The 21,697-nt window shown below is 38.4% G+C and overlaps 2 protein-coding genes and 2 non-coding genes across 6 annotated transcripts in view; all 4 read right to left on the bottom strand.

Moving 5' to 3' along the window:
• Positions 1-1,234: 1,234 nt before the first annotated feature.
• On the bottom strand, positions 1,235-4,686 carry RPS13 (ribosomal protein S13). Its single transcript, XM_036426333.2, has 6 exons — positions 4,568-4,686; positions 4,361-4,409; positions 4,109-4,187; positions 2,757-2,926; positions 2,351-2,451; positions 1,235-1,312 (listed from the first exon to the last, which is right to left on the bottom strand). Exons 1-6 carry the CDS (start codon positions 4,588-4,590, stop codon positions 1,279-1,281), a joined length of 456 nt encoding a protein of 151 aa, XP_036282226.1. The 5' UTR covers positions 4,591-4,686; the 3' UTR covers positions 1,235-1,278.
• Positions 1,476-1,566, bottom strand: LOC118713881. The gene has a single exon (XR_004986427.1). It is a non-coding gene; the product is annotated as a small nucleolar RNA SNORD14 (small nucleolar RNA).
• LOC118713882 lies at positions 3,257-3,346 on the bottom strand. Its single transcript, XR_004986428.1, has one exon. It is a non-coding gene; the product is annotated as a small nucleolar RNA SNORD14 (small nucleolar RNA).
• A 4,575-nt stretch (positions 4,687-9,261) lies between the features above and the next one.
• The window catches only part of PIK3C2A (phosphatidylinositol-4-phosphate 3-kinase catalytic subunit type 2 alpha), a 79,636-nt gene continuing 67,200 nt past the window's right edge, over positions 9,262-21,697 (bottom strand). For 2 of the 3 annotated variants that reach the window (XM_036426314.2, XM_045578037.1), the window contains exons 25-33: positions 20,761-20,917; positions 18,533-18,642; positions 16,460-16,667; positions 14,874-14,998; positions 13,623-13,740; positions 13,467-13,539; positions 13,017-13,126; positions 12,804-12,929; positions 9,262-10,946 (exon numbers count right to left, since the gene is read on the bottom strand). In XM_036426314.2, coding sequence (XP_036282207.1) covers positions 10,764-10,946; positions 12,804-12,929; positions 13,017-13,126; positions 13,467-13,539; positions 13,623-13,740; positions 14,874-14,998; positions 16,460-16,667; positions 18,533-18,642; positions 20,761-20,917 — 1,210 coding nt within the window. In that variant the 3' untranslated portion in view covers positions 9,262-10,763. Of the gene's footprint in view, positions 10,947-12,803; positions 12,930-13,016; positions 13,127-13,466; positions 13,540-13,622; positions 13,741-14,873; positions 14,999-16,164; positions 16,275-16,459; positions 16,668-18,532; positions 18,643-20,760; positions 20,918-21,697 lie in introns of those variants that run through there. The other variant, XR_004986064.2, reaches the window with a different exon arrangement.

Here is a 21,697-nt window from a genome sequence, read left to right as displayed (position 1 = left end):
AACACGAATAGACCCCAAAAACATCATGCTAAGTTGAAGCCTGACATAGTAAGGCCACCTATTGTATGATTCCATTTACATGAGATATCCAATAGCTAAGCCCACAGGAACGATAAGCAGATAGGTGGTTTGCCAGGACATGGGGTAGGGAATGAGTAACTGCTTTATGACTAAAGGAGTTTTACTTTGGGGTGATGAATTTGCAACTAAAAAGGGGTGATGGTTGTACTATATTATGAATATACTAAATGTCGCTGAATTATTCACTTTAAAAAAGGGTGAATTTTATGTGAATTTCACCTTCTTTTCTTTTTATATTTTATTGATTTTTCACAGAGAGGAAGAGAGAGGGATAGAGTTAGAAACGTCGATGAGAGAGAATCATCGACCAGCTGCCTCTTGCACACCCACTACTGGGGATGTGCCCGCAACCAACGTACATGCCCCCAACGGGAATCGAACCTGGGACCTTTCAGTCCGCAGGCCTACGCTCTATCCACTGAGCCAAACCGGTGCCGGCTTCACCTTTTCTTGAAAAAAACAAAAACAAAAAAAACCCCCACAAAACGTTATTCAGAAGGCATGCATGTCAGAGAAATAGCCAAGTTGTAGTTTCCCTAGACTTCAGACTGCAAAAGGGACTGTTCTTAATTCAGTTTTATAAACTGGTATGACTTTGAACGCATAATAATCTGGCCACTCAGTGTGTGCATATATTTAATGCCCAGTGCATGAATTTGTGCATGGGTGGGGTCTGGCCACCCTGGCCAGGGGAAGGGGACATGGCAATTGACCAGCCTACTTGCATATTAGCCTTTTATTACATAGGATATACACTGAGTGGCCAAATTATTATGTTAAGAGATAATAATCTGGCCACTCAGTGTATATATGCATAGCTTCAATTTAAAATTCAATTTAACACCTGCCACTTGATTTTTAAATGAAGAAAGGAGTTCTTAAAGGAAACCTTCAAATCTTATGTGCTCACATATACAGAATTTGAACAAACAAAAGCCATATCCTAGCCCCAACCAGAGTACTCGGTTGGAGTTTTGTCCAACGGGTGGTGGGTTTGATGCCCAGTCAGGGCATGTATGAGAAGCAATGGATACATACAGCTGTCTGTGGAACCACACAATTCTCACTCCACAAAAACACTGCCATATCAAAAGATCAACATGTGTGAATCACTGATACACAATTTTCTAAGGGAAAGAAACACAAATCACGCTTCTAGTTAAACAATGGTTTTATTGCTCGAGTACATAGATTATTTTATGCAACCAGTGCAGAGGCTGTGGATGACTCGCTGAAAAGGAAAAAGGGGGAGAGGAAAAGACTAGGTTAATACAGGTCCTCCACATTCATTCATACACCTTCACAGCTAAAACAATCCCAATGTGTAAAGTGCACCAAACTGCTGAGTTCTTGAGTCAGTTTATTGTGGCTCAAGTATAATGAATTAAAGATGCTCACTCAGACATCCAAGGAAGAACTGGCCAACATAAGGTAAGACCTTTCTGGTGGAAACTGCGAATGTTTGGAAATCAATCATCATAGTGAGCAAATGATGCAAAAATAAAGACAACATAAACACCTAGGGTCAGTGGCACCAACTGAAACTTTATCAACCACCTGAGAGTGATTCAGCCCAGCTGGTGTGGCTCAGAAACCAAGGGGTTGTCGGTTCAATCCCTGGTCAGGCAGGGCACATGCAGGCTCGATCTCAGATGGGGGCCCTACAGGGAGGCAGCCGATAGATGTTGTTTCTATCATCGATATGTCTCTCTCTCTCTATCCCTTTCCCTCTCTCTAAAAAATATCAATAAAAACAGCCCTGGCCAGCTTGGCTCAGTGGATAGAGTGGCAGCCTGCAGACTGAATGGTCCCAGGTTTGATTCCAGCCAAGGGCACATGTCTGCATTGTGGGCTTGATCCCCAGTAAGGGGTGTGCAAAAGGCAGCCAATCAATGATTCTCATCATTGATGTTTCAATCACTCTCTTCTCTTCCTCTCTGAAATCATATAAAATAAAGAAATATTTTTTTTAAACCAATAAAAACGTATTTTAAAAAGTAAAATAAATGAAAGATTCATGGGGCTTGTTCATGTTCTAAATCAGAGGTTCAAACTATGGCCCTTAGCTTGTCTTTGCAAATAGTTTCAATGGGAAATGGCATATCCATTTCTTTATGTATCACTGTGGCTGTATTCCTGTTATAATGGCAGAGTTGAAAAAGCAGTTGAACATATAGCCATGAGCTAAAACATCACTACTATCAGTCCTTTTACTATATTTACAACCTGGCTAACTCTGGCTCTTATAACAAATAAGATTGATACTTACTATTTCCAATTGGGGGGCAGGACTCGTTTGGTCTTATAATATCGAGCCAAGCGGTGAATACGGCTCTCGATCAGAATCAGACGGAATTTAGCATCCTTATCCTAAAAATAAAAATGGATAGAATTCATTTTACTCAAATGTTCATTCACTCAAAACCTTTTAACAATAGAGAACAAGCTCATGTTCATGTGGCACATTAAGTCCTTAAGGTAATTGAAGGCTTCCTTCCACAAGACTAAGCAAAAACTCAACCAACAGCTCAACATTCCCAACCATCTGAATAGACTGTAACTGGGAGAGCCAAACCTCCTCCACCAGTCTCTCCTGGCAGACTTTTAACTCTAAACCACCTTATCTAATTCAGATTACATTTCATTAAACAAGTTAGCACAAGCACTTCTCTTACCTTTCTGTTCCTCTCAAGATGCTTTCGAACGGCAACAGCTTTCTTGATTAAATGGTAGAGGTCCTCAGGAAGATCAGGAGCAAGTCCTTTAGACTTAAGAATTCTCAAGATCTTATTGCCGGTCACAAAACGTACTTGTGCAACGCCGTGCGAGTCTCTCAGGATCACACCTGTAAAGGGAACAATCCTATATAATAAAAGGGTAATATGCTACCTAGACAGGAAGTCCTTCTGGACCTTCCCCACTATGCCGGGGCTGCAAGTAAAGCCCAGGTCTTGAGCGACCAGTGCCAGCAGGCAGGGGAAGGAAGGCCTATTTTGCACGATTTTCGTGCATCAGGCCCCTAGTATATCATAAATTCCCACACCAAACACACATCCTGGAGCATGTGACATCCGGGTTCTAAGATCAAGTGGCTTTTCAAGCTTCCTGTCTGTAAAACGGGACTTACTTTTATATTTATGCATCACAGACACCAATGTGAGAATTCATGCAGAGCTCACTCAGACATCCAAGGAAGGTTTACCCAACACTAAGGAAAACCCTTCTGGTGGAAACTGCGAATGTTGGAAGACCATCATCATAGTGAGCTTGCTAGATTCAAGGACATCAAAGCTATTAATAAAGACTCTAACTATGTATAGGTGCTCAATTAAAAACATCTAATGTTTATTAAGAACATGAGATATTCTTCTAAAAATGTAAAGCCACTTGCAAAGTCACACACAGCTGAGAGTCGAACTGCACCTGAGAAAGTGACAGTAGCCAATAGCTGTGTGATCTGAGGCCAGTTATACAGCCACATTGTGCCTCAGTTTCCTCTGCGGTAAGATGGGGAAAACTACTAGTTTATTTCAAAGCACTGCTGTCAGCCGAGACCGGTTTGGCTCAATGGATAGAGCGTCGGCTTGGGGACTGAAAGGTCCCAGGTTCGATTCCGGTCAAGGGCATGTACCTTGGGAGGCAGCTGGTCGATGACACTCTCTCATCGATGTTTCTGGCTCTCTATCTCTCTCCCTTCCTCTCTGTACAAAATCAATTAAAAAAATATATCAAAGCACTGCTGTCAGAAACGACAGGCCAGGATATGCAAAGTGCTCAGAACCATGCACTCTGTGGAGTAGCTCACGGTAAATACTCATTAAAACCTTGAGAACGTCTTGATAACTTGACCAAGAGAACTTCAGTGTTCCACAAATGAAGATTAGATCTGGGTCATCCACAGTAAAGTCAGGAAAAGGATAAAAAGTTTTCAAGCACATTTGGGACGCATTTACCACCACCACCACTCCTTCCGGTTAAGTTACACGAGGGCAGGCGGGAAGGGACCACATTAGACAAAAACACGCACCGATCTGTGAGGGAGTCAGGCCCTTCTTGGCCAGTTTGTAGATCTGCTCCTTCACGTCGTCAGACGTCAACTTCAGCCACTGTTTGCAGAAAAGAAAGCGGCCTTAGGATCACAGACCTGGGATGGCAGCGAAACAGGGCGGTCCCTCCACCCGGGAAGTCGCGCTCCCCGCGCACACATGGCCCCCACCCCGCGCCACCTCCCCAAAGCGACAAACGGTGCGCCTCTCCCCGATCCCTGCAAGCTACTTACGGTGGGGACGCTGCGGCGGTAGGGCAGAGCCGACTGGGACAGGCCCTTCCTGCGGAGAGAAGCGGACTTGGGATGAAGGGGCGCTCTGGGCCACAGCAGCCAAGGCCATCATCCCCTCGACCCGCTGCCCACACTTGGTCCTTTCCCCCTCTCCCGCCCCCATCCCCGCGGCCGAGCCCTGCACCCCTCTGGGAAACCCTAGCTCACCCGGGAGCGTGCATGCGACCCATGATGGCGGCGGACTGGCTGTGGAAAAGAGCGTGAATTGGAAACGCCGCAGGAAGCCACCCAGCACGCAGGAAGTGACCTCACACGTCCCCGCTTCCTCGCACGCGGGAGGCGGAGCCACACTGCGTAGTCCTCAGCGTCCGCCTGACTACATATCCCGAAATGCACTTCAACGCGGTAGTGGATTCCTGATCAACAGGACTACACATCCCGGCATGCATCTGTCTTTGAGGCGGTTCGAGGCCAGACCCGGAAATTAAGTCCGCCTGCAGCCGGGACCGCGCGTCTGAGGGTGGTGCCGGCGTCAAGAGCGCGCAGGTTGGAATCCGGACTAGGAGTTGGGCCTGGAGACAGCTGCAGTGGTTGGTGGGCTTTTCCTACGCTAGGAAAGGTCTTTATCCGCGCTCCCGCCCCCAGCGAATTTGGGTCAGGTCAATTACGTAGGTACTTAATTACACGTGCGTTTCTTAAGTATCGCTTCAGCAGCCCCCTGACATCCCAGCTATGTCTTGTAGTGGAAATATTGAGAGATGTCTATGATGTAGCCAACCCCGGTGCTGGATTATTTTGAGAATTCCACTATGGTTAAAAAAGAAAAAAATCAGTACTTTTCTAATAAGGATATAGGAATGTTGACTAAAATATTTATTTATGGAATAGAAACTAACAGTTATTTCAAGATTTCTATAATCATGTTTAAGCCCTCCACTAGTTTTTCACATTATCTGGCCATGTCTGTATCAATAATATCGAAGTAAAATATGTAGTTAGTTAAATGTGTGTTGAACTTTAATCAAATGATGTCATATCCTTATTGCCTTTACACGTGGCATGCTTTTTTTAAGAACTTTCATAAATTGGAACCTGATTTTTTAAAGACAAAAGGGGGGAAATTCTTTTCTAAAAAATTTTCAGTTAGCACAGATACCATAATTAAATGGTTTTTAAAAATTGATTGTATAGCCTTTTAAAATTCACATACTATAAAATTTGCTATTTTAAAGTTTATAATTCAGTCTTTTAGTACATTCACGAGTAATATTCCATTGTATGGATATATCACTTTATTTGTGCATTGGTTGACGGAAAGTTGTTTTATTTGTACTTTTTAGTCATTATGAATAATGCTGTGAACATGTGTGTGCAAGTATTTGAGTACCTGTTTTCAATTCTTGAGGTTTTATATACATCTTCACACAGTATATAAATTGCTGGGTAACTATGTTAAACTTTTTGAGAACTCTCAAACTATTTTCCACAGGAGCTGCACTGTTTTTGCATTCCCACCAGGAATAAATGAGGCCCTCAAACTTTTTATTCTGGTTATCCCAGGGGGTGTGAATTAGTAACTCACTATAATTTTTGTTTGTATTTCTCTAATGACTAATAAAGTTGAGCACCTTTTCAAATATATAATTTTTTTTTTTTTTTACTGATTTCAGAGAGAAAGGAGAGGCAGAGATAGAAACATCGATGAGAATCACTGATCAGCTGCCTCCTGCACACCCCCTACTGGGGATTGAGCTCACAACCCAGGCATGTGTCCTTGACCGGAGTCGAACCTGGGACCCTTCAGTACACAGGCCGATGCTCTATTCACTGAGCCAAACTGGCTAGTGTGTTAAGTATCTTTTCATGTGATTGATCATTTTGGAGGAATGTGTATTCACTCATTTGTCTATTTGTGTCATATCAGATATATGATTTGTGACTATTCTCTCCCATTTTGTGAGATGTCTTTTTACTTTACTAATAGTGTCCTTTGATGCATAAAATATTTAAATTAAAAACAAATTTTGGGGGGGGGTGGGTTTAAAAAAATTTTTGATGCAGCCCAGATTATTTTTCTTTTGTTGCTTTTTTTTTTTTGAAAGAAGAGAAACATTGATCAGCTGTGCTCTGATGAAGGATTGAACTTGCAACCTGGACATGTGCCCCAACCAGGAATTGAACCCACCACCCCTTCGTGTGTAGATAACACTCCAACCAAGGCACACTTGTGCTTTTTGTGTCATGCTTAAGAAACCCTTGTCTAGTCCAATGTTACAAAGATGCACACTTGTTTTCTCCTAAATTTTATAATTTTAATTATGTTTAGGTCTTTGATCCATTTTGAACTAATTTTTGTATATGTTATAAGAGTTCTTTTGCATATGGTTATCTAATTGACTTTGTTGAAAAAACAATTCTTTCCCCATTGATCTTGTCAGTGTTATGAATGTCTTTCATGATTAAAAAACAAACAAAAAACAAATAGTTATTCTGGAAATGAAAAATAAACCACCAATATTTAAAACTCAATGAATGGGTCAAACAGTTGAAGTGAGTAATAATTGAAGAAATCATACTAAATTATTCAGAACTGAAGTTACCGATTCACAGATTTAAGAATTCTAAAATGGAAGAAAAAAGAAAGAAAAGGTATCTACATATAAGGCACCTCCTAGTTAATACATATCAAATAAGATTAGACCTAAGGTAGTAACTGTAGTAGGTATATAATGGAATCATACATGGAATTCATTCTACTATTGTCTAATTTTGTATGTCTAAAATTTGTATGATAAAGTGTTTTGAAAGAGTAGGGATGAAATAAAATAGGTTTTGTGACAGAAATTGAATTTATCACCCCCTCCAAACTGGCTCTGATTGTTTAAGTTACTGCTTTTCCTGGTTTCTGCGTATTAAAAGAATCTACATTTTCCTGTTGTGTAGGTATGTCTATAACATGGTTGTTACCACCCTATTTAATCCACACTAATAAAAGAGGAAGATGTAAATTGACCATACATCTATGACACCTACCAGCTAATCAGGAGTGTGTAGATATAGGATTAATTTGCATATGCAGGCACTGAGCGAAGACTGAAGACGGAAGGCTTGGCTCCATTGCAGCCCGGGTCCCAGGTGCCGGAGGAAAACCAGTGCTGGCAGCCAGGGGAAGGAAGGCCTATTGCCCAAATCTTCGTGTAACAGGCCTCTAGCATTTAAATAAACTACCAAAGGCCAGGGACCATACTCACAGAAGCATTTCAGTTCTGTGAAATGGTGATGGGACTCTGGGCAAATGGCAATCCAGACCTTCAAAGACCACACTTAGAAATCAGACACACTTTATTTGAACATCTTTAGGGTAACCTGACAAATCAGTTCTGAAATTCAGGATTATATGAACCTATTATAATAAACTCCTGGGTAAAATGCAAAGAACCAACAGTGAGCTCAAAGTTTGGAACCAAAAACAGTAATATGGTGACGAGGAAAGAACTGATAGCAGAATTCCTTTATTCCAGAAATATTTTAATAAAATTATAGTACAGTTATGAAGTCACATTCAATCCACTGAATATATTCAAGGTATTAATAAAAAAAAATTATACATCTTTATTCACTACCTTAACATAATTAAAGTATTTGGTTCTTATAGATCAGACTAACTACCATATTCATTCATATTTGCACTGCTAGTCAAACAGCATGTAAATTAATCTATAAATTATAGTAGTGTGGCTTCAGTCCTTTTTTATGTGCAGTCTAAATATCAAAATTGAATGTTTTCTTTTTTTATATGCCATAGTACTGGAGTCCTAGAAAAGACTCATTAACCAACTTAAGGCAAGATATTGAAACTTTTATTCAACATTAATTTGAAAAGATAAAATACTTTACCAAAGACCATACATGCCTTAACATTTAGATACCTATTGATTCTTTTAAAGGCAGTGATAAAACTATCAGTGCAAGTTCTACATTGGGTTCCTCAGTAGAGAAAATAGGTTCTGGGAGTAAACCATTATTTTTCAAATCCCAAAACACTCCAAGAGGAAAGAATTCTTCTGGTGCAGGACTTCCGTATAGTGTAATTAATTATTTTTACTCAATAAAGACAGATATAAAACGTGATTATACATACAAATTAGTGTATTGGCTAGCTTGTTTAAACTTTTGTTTGATTTACTTGAATGTAAGCTTTAAAAAATGATTAAAAAACAACTGATTTAAAAATCTATTGATAGTAGCAGTGCAAAGAGGTGCCCCAGTCCCTTTTTTGGTAAGGGCTGAAGATGAGCATTTCACAAAGAAATAACTTATATTAGAATATATGTAAAGTATGTGTGTGGTGCTTTAATGACCAAAGAAGGCACAGAATGAGTTAAATTAAGAGAAAGCATCACCACTTGTTCTGAACTCTGGTTAACTGTACAATATTAATCATAATATACACTTTCAGATAAGAATCCAGATTTCAAAAAAAAAAAAAAAATCCAGATTTCTTGTAATTGAAAAGTGACCCCATTTTCTAGCTCTATTATTGATATTTGTGCTAAGAGGCACTGCAGTAACAGACTGCAAATAGGCAGTATACATCGAGTCTAATTAACAATGACCTTTAACCAAAACAGTACTTTTACAGTGGCTGTGGAATGGAATTAGGTATCAAAAACTTAAGTGAAAATATCTATTACTTCTTTACATTTGAAAAGCTACTTACACATGCTATCTGTGGAAAAAAAAAAAAACAGTGGTGCTTTGATGTGCATTTAATTATTGTATTAAATAGACGACACATTTAACATTTAAAAAAGACATTCATATATCATACTCATGGGGTTTCCTACAAATGGACCATTAGTGTTAGGCACCAAAAATTTCAAGTTTTTATTTTTATTTTTGCCTGTCCCACTGATGTATCATCGACTCATCTATTTCTGCTCTGCAGGTATCACCATGTATTGTATATTAAATATTTGCACAGTTTATAAAAATTCTGTTCTGGACAACTAACTTGCAGACTGTCCTTTCTGTGTTGGTTTTCTACAATGCATATTTTGTCAGTTATCTCACAGCACCGAGATTGTTACAATCTATTATCATTTAAAAAGTGACTTTCTATTTTAGCCATGAGAATATTATATATACATATTTATCCAAACTAAACACAAAACTGTTTGTGAAGTTGAATAACTAATAAAAATGAATCTTATTCTTAATGGTTACTATAAATGATTTCAATCATGTCCCTTATGATTCTAAGTCACATTATATTAAGGAAAATAATTTTTTAATGTACAATGTTTACAAATGTAAGTAAGACACTTACAAAATCAACTCTGCCATAAATGTCTACATTTTAATTCAGTATGGACCCTAGAATTCTTGTCCTGGGCCCACTGGGAAGAGTCTGCCCTATTCATTGGAGTTCTTCTACCAAATAGGAATGGGTACATGGGTAAACAATTTTCACTTATTTAATGAAGGAGTGGAGTATAGATACATAGAAGTGAAACTACCAAACTCACACTCCTGGGAATAAATGTAGGACTATTAGAATAATGGAATGATGGAATTTAGTGTACAGCTACATTGATGGATCTCATTCAATTACTGGATAACACAAGCATAAATTAAATGGCTGACTTTAACTAAGTCACATATCAGAAGTAGAGAAAATGATCTTTCTGTGGGAAAAACACTAGTAAGTGTAAATAACTTTTTGTCTCGAGTAAGCTGAAAGTGAGTGAAAACTACTTATTAGTTATCAAGTCAGAAAAAGTCAGAATGAAGTGTCAGGCAGACATGAAGTTAAGGCACCATTATTTACAACTTCATTCTGAAAAAGGCTTTAATGACATGAAAAATAGAAAGCAATGTTATTTCCCCCTATGTTTATAAACTACTTAGTAGTTTTTAACATAATTATCTATAATTTGTGCTTTGCTTTTCGGCCCTGTGAATAGCAGCTGCATTTGTCTGTAACATCTGCACCTTTCCTTTCCTTTGGTGTTTGCAAACATGCACAGTGGTAAAGGCTATAGAAGGTGCAAAACAGGAAAACAAACATGCTGTGTCTATGTAAGAAACAATGAAAAAAAGACCAAACTAAAGCTATTAATCTGAATTACTTAAGAGAGGATTAAATTGTTCAAGTCTTTTGAAGACTTATTATATATTAAGTTTAGGGTTTACAGCATTCTACATAATAACTTTAAAACAGCAATGGCTTCAACAAACTCATAAAAGTTAGTTATGTGACTGTTGGTCCAACATGTGTATTGAAATGCAACAAGTACATTTACTTTATATTTTCTATCCAAGTATAAAAATACTATACAAAGTTCTCAAGTGTGTGTGTGTTTATAACTATTCTACTTCCAAAGCTCAGAAATTCATTAGCTTAGAAATAGGTTGCTGCAGTCAGCTGATACCACTTAACCGTCTCTTTGCTCAAGTTGAAATCTTTCAAAGGCAGGGTTATTCCACCCAAGAAAAAATTCTCCCGCAGAGATTCTGCACTGAGTACACTTAGTTGAAGTTCTCTCTGTCTTAGGATTTCTTTGCTGTATCCACTGTACACAAGCTACAGCAAAGGCAAAAAGAAAACAGAAAGTTAATAATAATCCTATTAAGTAAACACAAGTGAGGTCACTAGTCAAAGTGACTAAATTATTGACATTGATTATGACACATCTGGTGGAATTTTTCTCATGCTTTAGATACACATTTTATATTTCAGGGGTCCTGAATTGTATTATCAGTCCTCTGAAAATCTGACATAGAAATGCACAACATAGAAAGTTATTATGGCTGGGACCGGTTTGGCTCAATGGATAGAGCGTCGGCTTGGGGACTGAAGGGTCCCGGGTTCGATTCTGGTCAAGGGCATGTACCTTGGTTGCGGGCATATCCCCAGTAGGGGGTGTGCAAGAGGCAGCTGATCGATGACTCTCTCTCATCGATGTTTCTAGCTCTCTATCTCTCTCCCTTCCTCTCTGTATAAAATCAATAAAATATGTTTAAAAAAATAAAATAAAAATAAAATAAAACAACAAAAAAAAGAAAGTTATTATGGCTTAAAACTAAAAACATGGTCTTTCTGAGATGGAGTATGGGGAAAGGCAGCATGCACTAAGATGATCTAATGAGAATAGAAGGAAGCAAGTTGAGACAGCATAATTATAAGTATTTTACAAAAAACAAACAAAAAAACCAAAAACTCAAGGTATTAAAATTTTCTTTTGTTGTCTTTTTTTTTCTTTTGGATTTTATATACCATGAAATGATAATTTCTAATTATCCATAATCCAATGCAAACTCATCAACTACAATGTAATTCACAGAAAATCTGGCGTGTTGAAAAGCTACTCTCTTTCAAATACTACATTTAACACTTAAAACATTTTATATGCTTTTAATGGACTGAAAGGATATGCTAAGATTTTAATAAATTCATAAACTTGATGAAAATTCAGAACTATTTCAAATCTCTAGATAGAGATTTTGTGTGGATGCAATGTTAATGTGCACAAATAAAGTAGTGTTTATTCTAAAGAAGCAGTTAACTAAGAGTTAGTGGGTCCTAACAGATGAGGAATTTTACAAGTTGGCCACGAGTAGCCGAGCAGTCACAGTTCTGCTCCATCCTGGTTAGCTGACGCCTGCTCCAGTTAAAAGCACTCTATTTCAAGAGGATTGCTGAAACTAGTTAGAAGGAAGATGATTTTGAAACTACATCCTATCAAGCAAAGGTTAAGGTACTGAAGATATTTTAAAAGAATAAACAGGGCATTTAAACTTCAATTATCTGAAGGGCTGCCATGTAGGAGGAAAAGAATAGTCTGTGTGGTTCCGAGAGGTGAGACCCACAGGTGCAAACTCTAGGGAGGGAAGATTTCATCTCAGCATAAAAAATAATCTGAGCGTTGGAGCTGCCCCAAACTGGAAGTACTTCAGTACAGACTGAACAGCCCGCCCCCCTTTTTGAAAATGTAGAAGGGGTTCAAGCTAGAAGGGTAGTTGAATAATGGCCCCTAAGATCTTCTTAAAACCTAGGGTCTATGATTGAGGGTTCAATTCTGCATCATTTTGTGGGTTTAAAAAACAACAACTTTTTATTGATTCAGAGAGGAAGAGGGAGGGGGAGAGAGAAGCATCAATGATGAGAGAGAATCATTGGCTGCCTCTTGCACACCACCTACCGGGGATCAAGTTGCACCTCAGGCATGTGCTCTGGACCTGAACTGAAACAGGGCCCCTTCAGTCTGCAGGCCGACACTCTATCCACTGAGCCAAACCGCTAGGGCTGCACCACTTTGTTCAATACCATTGGGCTGCTACTGATTTACTTTACCAGTATAACAACCAATACCTAAAAATTTTAAGTTTAAAATCTCAAAACAACAAATCAAGGACATTTTTAGAAATGATTTTAACTTACCATTTCATTGAATGTCGGGTTCCTAGTTTTACGTGAAATTTTGGTTTTGCGTTTAGATGTTTTGTGGGGATCTGGAAGTAGGTATGTTTTGACATATGGATTTGGGTCAGCCCCATCTTCAGTAACCTACAAAGAAAAGCATTCCTTTAACAGTAATGCTTCCTACCAAGGAATGGGTTTCCTCTACAACCACCAGTATTTGTAATCACTCACAAGATCTTTGATGTGCATCACCATGATGAAAAGAGTACTATTTCGGTAAGAGACAGATAATTTCACTGATCCTCCTATTTGGCCTGGAGTAGGACTGAAGGGTCCCGCACCTGAAAATATAAATATGTTAACCATATTTTTATCTTGCTTGCAGTGGATCAAGCCACAACAAAAAAATTTTTGCTTTAACTCCAGGACCATGTGAATGTGCAGTAACAAAGGGCAAAGAACCTGGTAGGCCATAGGATCTATATTTCTTTAGTAATTACATTCTATTAGGAAAATTAAGTTTATCTAGAAACAGACTGGCTTAGAAAGAATACCTCCTCTCATCACACTGGACTACAGCTTGCAACCCCACCATGATTCCACCACATCCACGGATTAGTTACAGACTTGAGGGCCATAGGAAGCTGTGATCTATCAATAAAGAGAAAACAATATTCTCACCTGCAGACTTAGCGATTCCTTCAGCTTTCTCATCACGAAGTAGAGGGTGAAAAAATGTACAAACAAGATCACACTAAGAAAGAAGAGAAAAAGATCCATTAGCTTAAGCATTATGTAGCACAAAAATGTATGTTATTTTTCAATTAGGACAATCACCTCTGCTACATCCGTTGAAGCACTCATCAAACTCTGCAAATAACTGTTTAATTCAATTTTTCTTTTGGCTGCTACATCTTTTATGTGTGTTCTTCCTAGAACCATTCTATTGGGAAAGCTACAAAAGAAAAACAGTAATAAGTGGGATTTAAATTATTTCATCTGGAAGTATTTGTGGAATCAAGTTCAATATTTACTTAGAAATACACTTTTTTATATACTTAAATACAAACTGGATTCTTAATCCACTATAAAGTAAATTTTGCGATTTCTCTTCAAAGTACTGGAGATGAAACAGTTCCATTATTCTTTTAAGAACCCTGGCACAAAAGATTTGTTGTTTTTCTAATTTCTGTATTTTAAACTTATTTTCTACTTATTTCTTCTCATGATTAATCATTCACAGATATTTTATGCAGATCTTAACCTCTAAAATAATCATTAACCAGCCACAGCTATTGTAGAGACCAGTAAAATTCACCAACGACAAAGGCCCCATATCAAGATAATCTTAACTGCTTAGTTTGGTGGCAGTGGAAAAATGTTTGAATCTAGTATTGCACATGGAAATAAACTCAGCTAAATTAAAACTGAGGGTCTCTAAACGGTATCAGATACAAAACTAAACACTAAGATTCTGACTAACAATCTCAGTGCCTTAGCTCTTTTTTATCCAGATGAGCTCCGTATGATCATAACAGATTTTTTTCTGCAGTTATTTAAAATCTGTTTCTTGAACACCAATATTCCAAAATTTATTATCTTATGTTGCTTACTATGGTAGAGATAGCAAATTTAAAGCTTACGTTATAATTAGAAAACTGGAAAATCCCAAAATTTAAGTTTAAGATTTATTTTTAAGAAATATGTTTTTGATTTATTTTAGAGAGGAAGGAGGAAGAGGGCGAGAGTGAAACATCAATTGGCTGCCTTCTGCAGGGGATCCCACAACCTGAGCATGTGACTAGAAATCAAACTGGCAACCTTTTGTTGCACAGGACAATGCCCAACCAATTGAGCCACACTGGCCAGGGCAATTTCAGATTTTGATAATTTGTTAACTCATTAATAAAAAACTTACAGTTCCTTGCTTTAATCTAGTACTGTATTAGGCTCTTGTGATATAAAAGGAAAATAAGTCACATATGGTTCATAGTATCTTACTAAGTATTAACACAAAACTTTTAACCTACACTTAATAATAAGTTATTTTCTATAAAAAAGGATTAATGTACATGAATAGGAACATACCCTGGTAACTTCCAAAGTGGAAAAATAATACTGAGCTTGTTGTGCAGTTCCTGAAATTCATCAAATGTCCGGAACACAAATGATGGTTCAAGCTGTCCTTCCCTCAAAATTCGGACTACATAAATCTGAAGAAATCACACCCAAACACATTAGATTCATAAAATCTTTCCCGATAGAAAGAAAATAAGAGTTTGATCATTTTATACACTGAATGGCCAGATTATTATGATCTCTGAACACATAATAATCTGGCCATTCAGTGTATATCTTACATAATAAGAGGCTAATGTGCAATTGTTCCCTCAACCAGGAGTTCGATCAGCAGGCAGGCTGGTCAACTGCCCATGTCTCCTCCCCCTGGCCAGGCTGTCTGAACCCCACCCAAGCACGAATTCATGCACCAGGCCTCTAAAAATATATATATATATATATACACAAACACACTAAGTGGCCAGATTATTATGCGTTCAGAGATAATAATAATCTGGACTCTTTAGTGTATAATCCAAGTGCTTTTAGCTTGTTAATATATGTCCTCAATAGAAAACAGCAAATATAAAACTCATTTATAGCACATCTAACAACATTCTAAGAGCGATCTTATAGAAACATGAACTGGAAAGTGAAGTCATTTTATTTCCAGAATAAAATAAAATAAATTTATTGGTCAAATTTATAAATATAGTACATTTTCAATGAAAATATTAGTAAGTTCATTTAAAAGAGTAAATAAGAAAAAAAGCAAAATTTATGACAGCTAGGGTATGAGGGAAAACATATCTTATTGGATATTTAAACTATTATATCAGAGTACTTTAGAGAGCAAAATATTGGTGCAGAGCTAGCTACAGCTACCGAAGAAATATGTATAAAATTAGTGTATTTAAAGGTGGCATGAAAAATCATTGGGGGTAGGGGAAGGACTGCTCAATAAATGGTGTTAGGGTAAAATGACCAGTGAACATACAAAAATTAATAAAATAGCTTAAAATTTAAATAATAGTAAAGTTGCTTTCTGAAATTTATCAATCTGTCAAAAATTTAAAGACTCACAGTGCCACAAAGTTTTACCCAACAAAATTATTAGCACAAGTGTGAATAAAACAGTAAAATGATGATAGTGCTATATACTATTAGGGAGGAAGCACACTGAAGTACTGCCTTTAAAAAACAAACTGTATGTGTGTGATAACATTTGATCATTCCTGAGGAGTAGGATAAGAACTTAGAAATGATTTTAACTTTACATGCTTCTATATTGGTTGAATTTGTTACAATGAGCAAGCTTTACCTTTGAAATTAAGAACGAATTGAAGATAAGGAAGGAGAAAAAGCACTACCCTTTTAGTCTTGTCTCTGAAAAGAAGAATATCATTTGTCCCTCATGGTTTTGGAGCAAATCTACCAAGAAATAAATACCAAAAAACAATTAGGGAAGCCCCAAGTACATTTATTTATTTTTGGACCATCCATGGAAGAAAGAAGTATGAAAAGAACAAATGCTTGAAACTTCAGCAGAGTCAATGAAAGAAGTGGAAAAGGACAATAATGCAGGCACCAGTCTCTACAAATCAAACCAAACTTACGTAATGTTTATCTGGGTTGTATTTCTTATGGTAAGTGAAAACAGAGACTTCCTTGATTCGACCATCTTGTCTAAAAGAGTATGTTTTGGGTGAAAATGAAAGGATAGGTTCATCATTGGAAGGAAGACCAGAAAAACGCAGCTGAGCAAGGTTGTGAATGAAGAAGTTAAATTTTGTGGCAATGCTCCCCAAGCTGGATTCAATCAGCCTACAAAATAAACAGAAAATGTGTTAACAGTAAATGTCCATGAGAACACATGCTCAATTCTTTTAACATAATAAAAGATGAAAAATATTTTCATTCCTTTTAAAATATTAAGCAGACTCTCACTCTGTCAAAGATCCTCTTTGTTCTATAAGCCAAAAACCCATTAAAATACATCTCACCCCAACAAAAATGTTAGCACAAGAATCTCAATCCCATTGTCTCCAAGAAATGATGCTTTTATTTCTTGAGCCTTCTGGGGTCCAATACTAATTAAAAGCTTTTAGTGATAGAAGATGACTGGTATAATGCCAAAAGATGATTTTATTATTTAGTCCCTTGTAATAAATCTGGACAGTGACAGCTAAACAGGTATAGGAGGAAGAATCCAGAGTAATTCAAATTAAAAAAATAAATCTCTTTTATCAAATAGTAGAATCTACTATCACAGTCCTTCAGATAATCATGACTTCCCTCAATTGGGTGGGAAAATAAGTTTTGACAGGATGGAGAGTTTGGTGAGAATCAATTCAGAAGGCAGACCTGGATAAAACATTGTAGGCAAGCGAAGGAAAAAGAAGTTTCAGAACCAGAATAAAGGAATCCAGAAAGAGAAAAAGGATTCAATAGGGAAATGAGAAAACCTCACAATCTTTATGTTTGCCTTGCTATGGATTAAACATTGTGTCTCCCAAAATTCATGTGTTCAAGCTCCAATGGGTATGGCCTTTATGGAGTTAGAAATTAAGGTTAAAGGTAGGGCCCTGATATATATTTTATTGATTTTTTACAGAGAGGAAAGAAGAGGGATAGAGAGTTAGAAACATTGATGAGAGAGAAACATCGATCAGCTGCCTCCTACACACCTCATACACACCTCCTACGCTGGGGATGTGCCCGCAACCGAGGTACATGCCCCTGACCGGAATCGAACTGGGACCCTTGAGACAGGCCAACGCTCTCTCCAATGAGCCAAACCGGTCAGGGCAGGATTATTCTTCTCATAATCTTATTTTAATCTATCTCTCTCTTTCAGGAGAAAACAGTGATGAGATAGTAGTCTGCAAGCTAGAGCCCTTACCATGAAGCAAATCAACTGATACCTGGATCTTGGACTTCCCAGCCTCCAGAACTATGAGAAATTAAATTTCTGTTGTTTAAGCTACCTCACCTATGGTATTTTGCCAAAGCAGATCAAGCAGACTAATATATGCCTGCTGTATAGCTTTACCCAGAGGAGCCTACGAAACTCTTTAAAAAAATAAAACTCATCAATACCTAAATTATCAGGATTAGTTTAGAAGGCTATACAAAAGTCAGTTTCCTTCAATTCAATTCAGCCCAGACTCTTGATACTAAGGAAATTCAGTACAGTGTTTTCTACCTCTTCTCCACTGAGAGGAAGAAGGCAAGAGAACAAGGAGAGAACTGACCAACCTGGTCACCAGACATTTAGAACATATTTGTCTTTATAGCAATAATGACAAGTTCACATGCTATCAAACAATTTACTACAGCAGTGTTGCAGAGGATGCTGTTTTAAGCACTTATGAGACCCATAAAAATTGTATTTGGCACTGCAGAAAATATGCTTCACAGAAATAGTTCATAAATAGGATTTTTATAATTGAAATCATATACTAAATAAAACTTGAGATCATACCTTGAGAGAAATAAGTTTATTTTTAATGTTGCAAATCCTTTATACTTATTCAGTAAATAAACTTGACAACCTACTATTTGCTAATACTGTGAATCAATTTTTCTCCTGAAAATCAGAATTTTGATGTATAGCATTTGTTTATACTAAGGAAAACAAATCAAAGCTAAATTGTGTGCCTTCTCTAATATATTTAAGCATGAATTACCTAGTAAAGAAAATTGTTGCTTCTGCATCTGTAGTTTGGGGCTGAAGTGCATCTCTAACATATTTCAAATCTTGAATACTTGTAAGTTCTGGTAACCCTGAGGGAATCATCTATAGAAAGGGGGAAAAAAGTCTGTGAGTTAATGTTTTTAAAAGTCTGTTCCCCATTCTTCCCTAAAAGCTATCCAGGTAATCAGAACTAAAGTGAACAAAAACAATCACAGTTTTGGGGAGTTTATGATTTAAAACTTAAGTGAGTCTCTTTTATTATTGAAAAAAATTGAGGAAATGAAGTTAATTATTAGAATTCACAAAGTCAGTTTATGGAATATAAATTGTAAAATCCAGACAATTTTGTGTAGTATTCTTTTTATATTAATTTCAATCACAATAATCATAGTGGTATTTTTGGTTTGTTTTTACTTAATATACACTGAGTGGCCAGATTATTATGATCTCTGAATGCATAATAATGGCCACTCAGATTATTATGATCTCTGAATGCATAATAATATATATACACATATACACACACATACACACACACACAAACACACACACTATCTAATAAAAGAGTAATATGCAAATTGATCATTACTCCAACACACAAGATGGCCGCCCCCATGTGGACACAAGATGGCCAGCAGGGAAGGGCAGTTGGGGGCAATCAGGACTGCAGGGGAGGGCAGTTAGGACAGGGGAGGACAATTGGGGGGACCAGGCCTGCAGGGGAGAGCAGTTGGAGGGACAAGACCTGCAGGGGAGGGAAGTTGGTGATCAGACCTGCAGAGGAGGGCAGTTAGGCATGACCGGGCTGGCAGGGGAGGACAGTTGGGGGGGGGGCCCCAGGCCTGCAGTGGGAGGACAGTTGGGGGGGGACCCAGACCAGCAGGGGAGGGCAGTTGGGAAGGACAAGGCCTGCAGGGGAGGGCAGTTGGAGGAGATCAGGCCTGCAGAGGAGGGCAGTTAGGCATGACCAGGCCTGCAGGGGAGAACAGTTGGGGGGGGGGGGGGGGAGGAACACAACCCAGGCCTGCAGGGGAGAGCAGTTGCGAGGGACAAGGCCTGCAGGGGAGGGCAATTGGGAGGGATAAGGCCCTTATCCCCGCAGGGGAGGGCATTTAGGGGTGATCAGGCTCGCAGGGAGGGCAGTTAGGGGTTATCAGGCCTGCAGGGGAGGACAGTTTAGAGGTGACCAGGCTGGTAGGAAGGGCAGTTAGGGGTGACTGGGCCAGCAAGGGAGGGCAGTTGGGGGCAACTAGGCCTGCAAAAGAGGACAGTTAGGGGTGACCAGGCTGGCAGAGGAGGGCAGTTAGAGCAATTGGGCTTGCAGGGGAGCAGTTAGGTGTTGATCAGGCTGGCAAGGGAGTGATTAGGGGTTGATCACGCTGGCAGGCAGAAGTAGTTAGGGGCAATCAGGCAGGCAGGCAGGCAGGCAGGCAGGCAGGCAGGCAACCGAGCAGTTGAGAGCCAGCAGTCCCGGATTGTGAGAAGGGTGTTTGACTGCCCATTTATGCCTGATTCCACCAGAATTGGGCCTAAACGGGCAGTTGGACATCTCTTTAGGAGTCCCAGATTGGAGATAGTGTAGGCTGGGCAGAGGAACCCCTACCATGCACAAATTTTGTGCACCAGGCCTCTAGTGTGTGTGTGTGTGTGTGTGTATGTGTGTATATATATTAGAAGCCCGGTGCATGAATTCGTGCATGGGTAGGCTCCAGCCAGCCTGGTCAGGGGGAGGGGACATGGGCGGTTGGCCAGCCTGCCTGCTGGTCGAACTCCTGGTCAAGGGAACAATTTGCATATTAGCCTTTTATTATATAGGATATACACTGAGTGGCCAGATTATTATGCGTTCAGAGATCATAATAATCTGGCCACTCAGCATATATCCAGAAAAGTACAGAAACCTTAAATGTACAGCTTAATGAATATTCACAATCTGAACACCCCCAGATAAGACACAATACATCTACCAGCATCCCTTTCTGTGACTATTACTCCTCACTTGCAAAGTAACCTGCGACTTTAAAAAAAATATTTTCTAACAAGGATCTCTGGCATATTTCACACTGTAGCAATTTTTAAATATGCTGGTAATAATATATCTGACATGTGAGACTATAGTAAATTTTACTCCAAAATCACTATATTCTTTTTGTAGTTACTGAAATACAGAAATATTAATATACTAGTAAAAGTAATTACATGCTTGTAAAGAACAATTACCAGTGACAGGAGGTTAAGAAAGAGGTTTGTCTGCTTTCTTATCAAATTGTAGGCCTGACAGCAGAGGTCCACAAATAACTGGAAACGAATGGTGGGCTTTTCACCCCCATTAATGACATATGCCATATCAGAGGTCAGGACAAAAGGAGCCCGATCCCTATTTAAAAGGAAAGTACATACAAAGTGTTATTTATAGAAGATAGTCAAATAGTGTTATTGCTATTACATGGTTATTGAACTAAGCTATCTGAGCCATAGCAATTTCCAAACTTGGTATAAAACAGTTTTGAATTTCCTTAATTCTTAAAAATTCACATTTTCAGGAAAGTAATAATCTAACCTCATCACTTAGATAGAAATTATATATGAAATCTTTCCCAAGGTGATATTTATAAATCCACACACTCAGAAATCAAACATAGTTATAGTTATAAACATACAGAGAAAAAAACTTGGTACTCATTGACATGATACAAATGGGAACATTTCCAATTAGGTATAGCTAGCTAGACAAAATAAAATATAATAGAACTAATTCATTTCAGCAAAGGTTATACACACTCATTCTTCTAGGACTTTTTTATCCCTAGTTTTTTTTTTTGTGTGTGTGTTTTTTAAACATTTTTTATTGATTTTTCACAGAGAGGAAGAGAGAGGGATAGAGAGTCAGAAACATCGATGAGAGAGAATCATCGATCAGCTGCCTCTTGCACACCCCCCCACTGGGGATGTGCCCGCAACCAAGGTACATGCCCTTGCCCGGAATCCAACCCGGGACCTTTCAGTTCGCAGGCCGATGCTCTATCCACTGAGCCAAACTGGTCCCGGCCCTAGTTTTGCTCAAAAAGAGCTACAAGACAAAGATTAGAAAGAAAAGAGGAAGGCTTAGGACATTAATTTGTAAAACTGGAAGTGGCTCTCTTTTCCTCAGTAATAA

This window comes from Pipistrellus kuhlii, unplaced genomic scaffold (assembly GCF_014108245.1).
Source record: "Pipistrellus kuhlii isolate mPipKuh1 unplaced genomic scaffold, mPipKuh1.p scaffold_m20_p_9, whole genome shotgun sequence".
Lineage (NCBI taxonomy): Eukaryota > Metazoa > Chordata > Mammalia > Chiroptera > Vespertilionidae > Pipistrellus > Pipistrellus kuhlii.
Note: the sequence above shows the minus strand (reverse complement) of the source record. Positions and strands in the feature narration are given on the sequence as shown.

Excerpts from the sequence above, each read along its gene's own strand:
- RPS13 (XM_036426333.2), bottom strand. The coding sequence starts at position 4,590 with ATGGGTCGCATGCACGCTCCCGG. Across the intron at positions 4,188-4,360 it reads ACCGCCGCAGCGTCCCCACC|TGGCTGAAGTTGACGTCTGA; the intron begins GTAAGTAGCTTG and ends TTCTGCAAACAG. Across the intron at positions 2,452-2,756 it reads ATCTTGAGAGGAACAGAAAG|GATAAGGATGCTAAATTCCG; the intron begins GTAAGAGAAGTG and ends TTTTATTTTTAG.